The sequence below is a fragment of the Lathamus discolor genome, chromosome 1 (assembly GCF_037157495.1).
Source record: "Lathamus discolor isolate bLatDis1 chromosome 1, bLatDis1.hap1, whole genome shotgun sequence".
Classification (NCBI taxonomy): domain Eukaryota; kingdom Metazoa; phylum Chordata; class Aves; order Psittaciformes; family Psittacidae; genus Lathamus; species Lathamus discolor.
In genome coordinates, this window is record NC_088884.1 from 159,731,622 (window position 1) to 159,742,221 (window position 10,600).

A 10,600-nucleotide genomic window follows, 5' to 3' on the forward strand; every position below is an offset into this window, starting at 1 on the left:
GTGATGAGGACAGGTGTGTGGTGTGAGAGACCCACATCCTGCCCAGAGCACAAGCCACAAGGGCCTTTGTCCTTTCTCCCTCTTTTGCTTACCCAGGAAATATTTAATTGCTCTCTTCAGAGTGTAACAGCTTCAGGCTGAGCAACAGCCTCTGGGTTTGAACTTACTTTGGGAAAAGGCTTTTTCCTCACCAGTTTTATGAATGCAACCCCAAGAGACAAAGCTTTGAGCACGAATCACTTTGACAGATTGATGTTTCAACAAATCAAAGCACATGCTATCTTCCCCAGCCTTCACAGAGGCTGACTTGGCCTCTAGGAGTGGTATGGACCATGCAACCCACAGGGCTTTGGTGTGACAGCTTTGAGACTAAAGTTGCCCTTCCTCTCCCTGCTTCCTCTGGGTGCAGGTTGTGAAGATGTGCCGTGAGTGCCTGAAGAAACAGGAGCCTGTGCTGGGGGACACGAACATCTACCTGCTGAGGATCCTCAGCATTGCCTCCGAGGTGCTCTCCTACCTCCAGATGTTTGAGGAAGCAGCTGACTATGCCAAGAAGATGGTGGATGGCTACATGTATGTCTGTGCCTTGGTTGTGGCAGCTCTCTGTGGTTATACAATGTTAGGCAGTGTGTTATAGGAATGAATTTCTTAGTCTCCTCCAATTAGGGCAGCAGTTCTGACATTTGCATTGGGACCTGATTATATCACTAGATCAGAGAAGACCCCTTCTTAAATGCACAAGAGCTCCCAACCACCTTCATTTACTAAACTGTAATTGACAAATGGTTTTTGTACATCTTCTGTTTTGTCTTGGAAGCATCTCAGGGTTGCCCTGGTAGCAAGATATGAGCGGGTGCAGGACAGAGGTTGCCACTGCTGGGGATGGTCTGCTCCCCTGCACCCTGCAGGAAGGAGAAGTTGCAGAGAAAAGCGAAGCTGTTTCACATGGCTGTCCCTCAAGATATCTCTTCACTCTTGAACAATACATTGATTTTTGGCTTGGCTCATTAGTATACACAGGTCCTGAGGTACAAGCTCACTGAGAATAAAGAAATTCAGGCTAAATTCAAGTAGATCCAGAGCAAACCTCACAATAAAAGTGATGTGCTCCATTATTACCAAGGTTTTACTACAGGACTGATGAGTATTACACAGAAAAAAATGCAAATTAAAAAATAATGGAAACCGTAGGGAAAAGACAAAAGTCCATTTCACCATCTCATTCACCCTCTTGCTGAAAGCGTCTCATACCCATTGCTTGTCATTTTGGTCAGTTGTACCCCCAAAGGTCTGTGATATTTTGCTCTGTTTCAGAGGGGTGACAGAGTCACCTCCCTGGCTTGCAGGCCTTACAAGACACTTCACGTCCCAGCCCTGGCACTGAACTAATTGAATGCCAGAGGAAATTGCTTCCCTCTCAGTTCCCTTCCTTGCTTTAAGACCTGCCAGTTCAGTATGCCAAATAAGCCCTTGGAGGCAGGTTTGCAGGTAAGTCCAAGCAGCTTCTAACTCGGCCTCAGCTTCTAAAGTCGGATGTAGAGGGCAGGTTCCATTTTTCCCACCTCAGGTACTGACTACAGGGGAGTGATCTGACAGTCCCCAAAGGCAAAGATGAAATGGCATGAAATGAGTATTTCTGTAGGTTTGGAACCACCTATTTCTCTCCCCACTTTGAATGAGAAACTGGTGGTTCTTGCATTGTCAGTTTAGGGACTGCATTGAGTGACTGAAGTGAAGCTGGTACCATTTGGGCTGTAGATCTAGGTTTCATTTCTGCCAAAATAGTGTGGAATGACAGAGCTTGGCATTCTCCAGCCCAGGTTCCCACCTCCCTGTTTGCAGGTTGTTCACCCTCTTCCACAACAGCTCATGTCCTCATATAACTTGTGTCCTCATGTAACTTGTGCCTGCCCCTTTCTAAGCAGGGCAGCACATTTCAGCGGCACCAAACGCAACAGGCTCTTCACCTGAGTAAACAGTGAGCTCTTTTTGGCAAACACGTCCCTGACAAACATTTGGGAACCCGGATCTTTCGTGAACTCAAATTACTCAATGTTTTTCCAGGAAAATATACCATCCCAACAACGCGCAGCTGGGGATGGCCGTGATGCGGGCAGGAGTCACCCACTGGCATGCCGGCCTCATTGAGGCCGGGCATGGCTTGATCTGTAAAGCCTATGCCATTCTCCTGATAACCCATGGACCTTCCCACCCAATTACCAAAGATCTGGAGGTAGGTGTCATCTCTGTGTTGTCTCTGCTGTCTACCTGGGCAAAATTACATTCAAGCTATAGGAACATCCCATCCATAAGAGCTGAGAGATGTATCAATAATGGCCACCTCTCACTAACGCTGTGGTTCTCTCTAGATTGTGTCGCAGTTGGATGAGAAATGCGTGCCTGTTTTCACCCCTGAAAAATAGCTTTAATCCTGCACCAGGACATACATTAAAAATGACTACTGAGCCTCCTTTGAAACCACTGTGCCCAAGGACAGAGCCTCCCATTCTTCAAACAACCTGATTTCACTGCTCTCAGATGAATGGCATTGCAATCTGACTATATCAAAGTACATACAGTAGAGGTTCCCAGTTTAACAACTGATTTTCTTTATCAGTGTTCATTCTTCTCTATTTACCACTCCCCAGTCCTTCTAAGCTGCAATGTATTTTCCATCAAATGACTGGTAGGTGTATTTCCTAGCTTAGGTCAAGAGCTGCAGATCCCAGGGAATTGCATCTGCTCAGATATGAGGAACTGTTTGTAATTGCAGCTGGGGATCTATCATTTCCTCAGCCTTTAACTCACCCAATGTGACCTGTTTGCTCTACAACATTCTCTTTTATTAGCCAAAAACTTACACAGTACCAAATGAAATCTTTTATTGGTGTCTTACCATTATAGTAGAGTTATAACCTTTATTAGAGCAATTTTATATCACCAGAAAAATGAGCATCTAGTACCTAAAGCCAACCTGTCTGTTGACTGTTTCCCTATGCATAGCAGAGGGTGAAACCCCAGCACCTCCATTTACGTATTTCTCTTCCCACTGGAAGATAGTGGATGTATGGCACTTATCTCTATGCTCCTAAACCGAGGGTTGAACAAACTCAAACAGATGTAAGATTTCCTAAAATCCCTTCTGAGCCTCTGCTCTGATGCAGCCCCAGGAATGAGTCTGCTTGTGGTGAATCCAGAGGGTGCAAATGTGTTTGAAGAGGGGCTGAGCATCCTCCTCCACCACATGAGGTGCCTCCCACTCCGGTGCTGAGTCACACCAAGGGTCAGCCCCATGAAATGAATGGGAACTACATTCACTCTTTGGCTCTGCACAGCATCACCTCTAGGTCCTACATCATGTTTGGGACCGTAAGGCTTCCCAGCAGCCTGTGGAATAGCTGGGTGCAGATACCTTCACATTACACAGGCAACCAGGTTGGAGAACAGAACTGGGTATCTGTGTCCATTTAGCTTTGGTCCTGTTGGTGGGACACTTAGAGTAAAGGGCATCAGTCATTATATGGCCTACGACATAGAATCACAGAATGGTTTGGGTTGGAAAGGACCTGAAGATCGTCCAGTTCCAACCCCCCTGGATGGTCCCCAGTTTTAGACAGTGTGTTATTCAGGTGCTTCGAGATCCCCTGATCACAGATTGTTGCCTTCTGTGTCCCTCAGGTCATGCGTGTCCAGACGGAGATGGAGCTGCGCATGTTCCAGCAGAATGAGTTCATGTACTACAAGATGAGGGAAGCTGCCCTCAAAAACCAAAAGATTCAAGTCATGCCTGAACCCAGCAATGAGACCTCACCAGGCCTCTTCCACAAGAAGGAATAAACCCCGAGCTTGACACAGATTCATGCCTGTGGCACAACATCACCTGGGGCACCTCCAGTCATTGGCAATGTGATATGTGATATAAGGATCGTTTCCAGTGGCACCAGTCTGACAGCATGGGCTGCTGGGAGAGAGTCCCGAAATATCTTCTGAGGGCTCAAAGCAGAAGAGATCTTGGCAGAAACAACATCCTTTTTCTACCATTAGCATTAAAAATCAAAGCAAAACCCCCTGTTATAAAATGATTTACGTTCTCATTGGAGGCCTGTTTCTCTCCGCACAAGTCCTGATCCTGAAATCCTTGGTTAAATTTTAATGGATTCTTTCCTAAGTGTTTTGGGGTTTTTTTCCCCACCACTTCCTTGTGATAACATTCCATGATGTCTGTGTGGGGTTGCCTGAGGGATGGTATAAGTGGGAAGGTGATTCTGAAATGTGTCTTGTATGCCTGTGGGCAGTGAGTGCAAACTGAATAAGACCCACAGATGGTGCTTGGTGTAAAGCGGTGCTTTTCTGTTGAAAAACTGCTGACAAATCCATCTATAGCTGATACTGGCGCCACATCAAACTGTGGTCACTTTGTAAGTGAGACTTGGTGGAATTCCTACATCAGGATAAACTAATAAGGGTATATGAGTCTCCTTAGTTAAAAACCAGGAAACGACTGCAGTGATGGCAGGGGATGGACAGGGGATGACTCCGTGCCAGAAGCTGGTTGCACTGGTGTGGTTCACTGTGTTCATTGCTCTAACTGAAGAAGCAGTGAGCTGGGGACTCCAATGCCTTCCGGTGCTGCCTTTCAGCTTAGACAGGTGTTTAATCCATTTTGCACTAGGCAAAATACAGATAGTCCATGGATCAGCTGCCAGTGGGCAGCCAGTGGAGAGAAGGAATTGTCTAAGGGCAATGCTTAGATTTCTAGATAAAAAGGTCTTTGTTGCCTGCCTCTCTCTCAAAATCCAACTGGTTTGCTCCACACCTTCAGTGGCAGCCAAGAGATGGAAAGGGATGGGTTTGTTCAAGAATCCCCTACCTGCTCCTCAGTAGAACAGCAAGAAAACAGACCCAGGGCTTTTTCCTTTGTGAAATGTCTCAGTGGTTTTACCGATGTTTCTCCAGATCTAAGATAAATTTGCTGGAGACAACATCTGCTTTTTAGGTGTGGTTGAGCAAAGCCCTTCCATTTGTCCATGAGGTGCCCATCCGATGTCCAGTGTGACAATCCGTATTGGTTCAGTTCTCAGTTTGAGAATCAGTCATAGAATCACAACATGGTTTGTGTTGGAAGGAACCTTAAAGCTCATCCAGCTCCAACCCCTGCCATGGGCAGGGACACCTTCCACTGGAGCAGCTTGCTCCAAGCCCCTGTGTCCAGCCTGGCCTTGAGCACTGCCAGGGATGGGGCAGCCACAGCTTCTCTGGGCACCCTGTGCCAGCGCCTCAGCACCCTCACAGGGAAGAGCTTCTGCCTAAGAGCTCATCTCAGTCTCCCCTCGGGCAGGTTAAAGCCATTCCCCCTTGCCTTATGTCAACCTGGAACACAAAGATTGAGGAGAGAGGAGTCATGGTAGAGATGCAGCTGAGGACAAATTGGTCCTTTAATGGCACATATTGGGGTTGCAGGAGGAGGTGCGGAAGCACTTGTGTTTTCCTAACACCCTGATTAGCTTTGAGCTATTGTAAGAACATATTCCCAGTTAAGTATATCACACAAGCCATACACCCATTTCCCAGTAGTCATCCAAGCACATCTGAGAAGAGAGTTTCTTCTCCTATGTCCATCGGAAAACCACATCTCCATCCAACCTGCAGCACCAAGCTAGAGTTGTGGGGGTGACTTCTGTGTCTACCCTGTGAACAACCAGTGTCCATCTCCTGCCTGGAGAAAAAAACTGTATTTCCCCTTGGAAGAAGTGTTCAATTCCAGTTCTACCCAACTTATCGGGTGTGGTTTGGGGTGAGACACACCTTGGATACCTGTACACTGTCTGGTAAGAAGGGGTGGGGAGGTGATGGAGTGTCCAGATCCTGTTGCAGAGGTGTTAGGATGGAGATGGCTGTTTGGACACCTGAACAGCCTCCATGCTGGTTGTTTTTCCAAGGCATCTTTCCAGGCAGGACCACCATTTCCTTGAACCCACTTAACCTGTCCCATCCTTTGGCCCTCCCATTCATCTTGTTGTCACTTTATCCATGTTTGTAAGGAAAGGGAACAGAGCCCTTTCCTTGCCCAGTGCTCCTCCATCCACCCAGACAGTGGTGACCCACCGGGACATTCCCAGCAGGATGGAGCAGTAGGAAGAGTGCCCATCATCACGGAGCACATCTCAGCGGGACACTTGATGGCTCTGAGCCTATGCCCTTGTCAAGCTCCATTCACCAACATCAGCACAGCCTTGGCTCAGCACGTTGTCTGATTTCTACCAGGGCTTATGTGAGTTTCAGAGTGTTGCATCTCTTTATAGTGACAGTGAAGAGGTTGATGATAATGAAAAGGCCTTTATACAAATTTTACTTTAATGGACACATTTTACACAGTAAAATGATTGGTGGGGGGGGGGGGGGTTCTAGATTCTCTTGCTGATCCTCTTGTAGGTGATGTCTCCCACGCTCATAGTCTGAAAAACAGACGGAGAGTGTCAGCTTTTCATAGAATCACTGGAAACAACCCATGAGGATCATCACGGTGCTTGCCTCCAAACTCTACTTGGAAAGGGTCTGGTCTTACAAATCAAATCAGGACCGGTTCCCAGCCTACATCCTATAAACTGAATTATTAAAGCTTTGGATTTCTTAGTGAGTACCCCAAAGCAGGTAAGGATAATCTGGCACCCTTCAACTGGGATCAGTTTGCTGCACCTCTCCTTTAAAAGTGCCAGGTCCACACACATACCTCTGCCTTTGGGTGGGTGAAAATGTGCCCTCATTGCATGTAACTTTGTTAAGCAATGGATACTGGCATCTTGAAGAGGACTTTTTGGATCAGACTATAATGAAAAACTGCCTTCAGTGCCTGGCCAACTGACAACTTCGGCTGCAGAGCCTGTGTGCTCATCTCCACACCTCCCTAAGGTCCCCAGTGTCTCTATAGGCTTTCCAGGGCCATACACTAAAGGCATCTGTATGCACCATTACATCAGCCATTGTCCTCTTCTACACTTACAAGGGTGATGGTGTCTCCGTTGAGTTCAGTGACGGATTTGATCCCTTTCATGTTTGTAATCAGTCTGTTGTTACCTTCCATCTGAACAATACCCTGGTAGGAGGAGACAGAGGCGTTCATGTTATTGCTGGAGACCGTTTCAGTTCCAACCCAAAACTATGATTCTATGATTCTGTCCTGCTCCTTCTGCACTGAGCTGCCACCATCCCTACTGCAAACCATCTGGAGAAAGCTGCTTCCAGGCGATTCTGCCTTTCCTGAGAGGAGGAGGAGGAGAGGGTTGTGCTGGTGGTGACTGCAATGCAACAAGGGTGTGGATCTTTACTTTGGGATGGGGTTTTGGCACCGTACCTGCTTCTCTCCCCTTCTAATTGCGACTCACTCATGTACTGTTATATGCCAGAGCAGAGATCCTTGGCATCCCTTAGCATCACACAAACACATGAGCTCTGGGGCAGAATAAGGAAGGATATTCACCCTGCCAATGCTGCCCTGATGCTGATGCTGCTCCTTATGCAGCACCCAGACTAAGAGGAGCTGCACGCCTCCAAGGAGAGAACTGGGACACTGGGACATGCCATCTCCTGTCCATCACCCACCTATTGCAGCAGCCTCCTTTGGGATGGGGTGACAGGGACCGGGGTGACAGCATGGCAATGAGGGGAGTCTTGATCAGGGTGGGAAACTATTTAAGGAGCTTTAAGAGACTCACTCGTGGCTGGAAAGCTCTTAGAGGGACAAGCACATCTGTTGGGTCTATAGCCCTCAGGAGCTGCACATGTAAAAGCACCAGCACCTCCAGAGCAGCAATCATTGATACGACTCAGATAAATAACCCAGCAAACCCATTTCTGTTCCTCTGCCTGTCCAGCTATAAGGGTTGTTCATCTGCCCTTGAGCTGCTGATTGATGGAGGGTGAAACTCTTCTAATCGCTGTTTCCCCCTAGTTTATGCACAAGCGACTTCAATGATGCTGGAAGTTGTGATACGGTACACAAAGCAGGTATGGCTCTCAGAGACCACTGGGGCATTTCCTTGGTGATCATCCCTCCTGATTTCATCTATCCCTGCAATATCATCTCCTCCTGAGGTAGAGGTGAGAGGCAATAATGCTGGAGGCGCTGTCTTGACGTTTTAGGAACCATTGCAAACTAATGAATGGGAGCTGGCCCGATTTCAAGGGTGATAACTCCTCACCTTGCCAAATCCTCTCACCCAGTGTCAGCAATGGAAAAAGCTAGCAGAGACCAGCCACTGGGCCGTCAAGGGAGAGGTTTATTGGTTTACGATTTCTTGGCTGACTTTCCTGCGCTACCTTTAAGTCAACAAAAAGGCAGGGGTCTATTTCGTGTTGCAACCTGACAGAAAGTCAGCCACCTTGAATCGCGCAGACCTTTTGCTGTCAGAAAAAAACCGAAAGCACCCTCCCTGACCCGCACCCCCCGGTACAAATGGGTTGTTAAAACACTGACTGCCAAACTGGCAATTGCAGTAAAAATGCAAGAAACTGAATTTAGAAAGGCAAGGATTCATCTGCAGAAGCGCTGCTTAGGGAGCTTGCGATGTGAAAACAAAGGGGTGGCAGCTTCGGAGTCTCAGGCTCTGAGATTCTCGGGAAGGTGGCTCAGAAATGTGCTGTCACTTTCAGGAATGAGTCCCTAAGAGGCTTGCTGAGGACCTGCAGGGAGCAGGGCAGTGGTGTCACATCTGCAGACCTGGTTTCAGCTATTATCCCCTTCCCGTTACATGAAACCATGCATGCAAACTGAGTAACAGAACCAGGCTGCGGAACTACCCAGGTCTTCTCCCTGTGTCAGCTTTAACACCCATAATCTGGTCATTCCCTTTGCCCAAGTGCAGAGGGAATGGCTGGAAAGGGAATTTAATGTCCCTGAGCCCTGGCAGAGGAGGAGCTCATCACCCACCTTGACCTTCTCCCCTGACAGCATGTCCAGCTCACACTCCTCCCCAATGGTGAACTCTTGGTGTATCACTTTGGAGCCGGTGGTCACTGTGACTTTGAACTTCTTCCCATCCTGCACGATTTCTGAGATGCTCTTGACGTCCTTCCCTTTCTGGATCTGCTCATCGGGAAGCCCTGCCCAAGAACAAGAGACATTAGGTCAACCTCGGAGCCATCGGTAAGCACATTGCTGCTGCTGAATCATAGAATCACAGAATGGTTTAGGTTAGAAAGGACCTTAAGTTCATCCAGTTCCAACCCCCCTGAGTGAATGAATGAATGTGGCAGGATTTGGGGATGCACAGCTGGGAGGATTTCTATTCCGGTGTGGAAAAACCTTGCAATGATGATGAATCCCAAAGGTCACATAGCCCTCAGTCTGCTGGGCAAGAAGAATAACAAATGGTGTCATCCTGATGTGCGGAAACTAAGACATCTCCCTTGTCTCACTGACCTAGCTGGGAGCAGAACAGATACCTCCCTACCTAAGCATTAGATAGAAAGAATCCTGATTCTCTTAATTCCTCTGGCAAACAGGGAAAATGGAATAAATAGAGGCAGGATAAGAGAACCAAGTGGATTTTTATTCAGTGGCCCTCAGAACCAGTTCACTAAAATCTTCTCCAAAAGCCTGCATCTGGTCTGACAGGTAGAGCCCCTGCAGCACATGACTGCAGAAATAGTGCAGTCTCCTGAATCCCTGTGGGAACACATTCCCTGGCATGGACACGGGTGGAAATGTAGTCAGCCACATTCAGCAATAAGCATTTAAAAACCCCAACTATTTTTGCCTCTTCGCCAATCTCTTTATCAGGGTCAGTAGCAATAGGACAAGGGGTGATGGATTCAAACTGAAACGGGGGAAGTTCAGGTTGGACCTTGGGCAGAAGCTCTTCCCTGTGAGGGTGCTGAGGCGCTGGCACAGGGTGCCCAGAGAAGTGGCAAATGCTCCTTCCCTGGCAGTGTTCAAGGCCAGGTTGGATGGGGCTTGGAGAAACCTGCTCTAGTGGCAGGGGGTTAGAACTGGATGAGCTTTAAGGTCCCTTCCAACCCAAACCATTCGATGGCGATGCTATGCTTTTTCTGATGAATGGTGGAATCTGGTGCTTTGCGGCATCGCCGAGCAGCAGCATGATGGGCTGAGCGATGTCCTGCTGGCCTTCAAATATAGAATCATAGAAGAGTTAGGGTTGGAAGGGAAACATCACAGCTTGATGGAGCAGATCTGCAGTCCCCCTGACCCACCCAGCTCCTGCTGGGTCATCCCATGCATGCAGCATTCTGCTGTGGCTGCAGACCTTGCTAGGACCACTTTCCTGCAAGCCGTGTATTTCACCCAGCATCTTTGGCCTCCAGCCACCAGCCAGGGAGATGCTTTCTCTTCTATCTTGAGATCACATCTCCACGCACACCCATTAAAAAACACCCCAACAACTGCAAGAAGACAGTCAGAAATAGGAAATCTGAGAGATGGTTTCAATCTGCATCATCAGTGCATCAGTTGGACTCCCAAACACCAGTGGGACCTGCAGAGACAAAGCAGGACATAGCACATGCAGGTGCTTACCTATGGCTTTCATAAAGGGCTCAAAGTTTTCCTGGGACTGGAGCTCATACTTCCCAGTGAAGCTCATGA

At 48.0% G+C, this 10,600-nt stretch overlaps 2 protein-coding genes across 2 annotated transcripts in view; one reads left to right on the forward strand and one right to left on the reverse strand.

Moving 5' to 3' along the window:
* The window catches only part of SMYD1 (SET and MYND domain containing 1), a 28,172-nt gene extending 23,844 nt beyond the window's left edge, over positions 1–4,328 (forward strand). Inside the window, exons 8-10 of the mRNA XM_065661699.1 lie at positions 410–573; positions 2,065–2,233; positions 3,679–4,328. Of these exons, the coding sequence (XP_065517771.1) occupies positions 410–573; positions 2,065–2,233; positions 3,679–3,837 (492 nt within the window). The 3' untranslated portion in view covers positions 3,838–4,328. The remainder of the gene's footprint in view (positions 1–409; positions 574–2,064; positions 2,234–3,678) is intronic.
* A 2,069-nt stretch (positions 4,329–6,397) lies between these two features.
* On the reverse strand, positions 6,398–10,600 carry FABP1 (fatty acid binding protein 1). The gene is made up of 4 exons (XM_065665318.1): positions 10,532–10,600; positions 8,927–9,099; positions 7,001–7,093; positions 6,398–6,455 (listed from the first exon to the last, which is right to left on the reverse strand). The coding sequence occupies exons 1-4, from the start codon at positions 10,596–10,598 to the stop codon at positions 6,405–6,407; spliced, it is 384 nt and encodes a 127-aa protein (XP_065521390.1). The 5' UTR covers positions 10,599–10,600; the 3' UTR covers positions 6,398–6,404.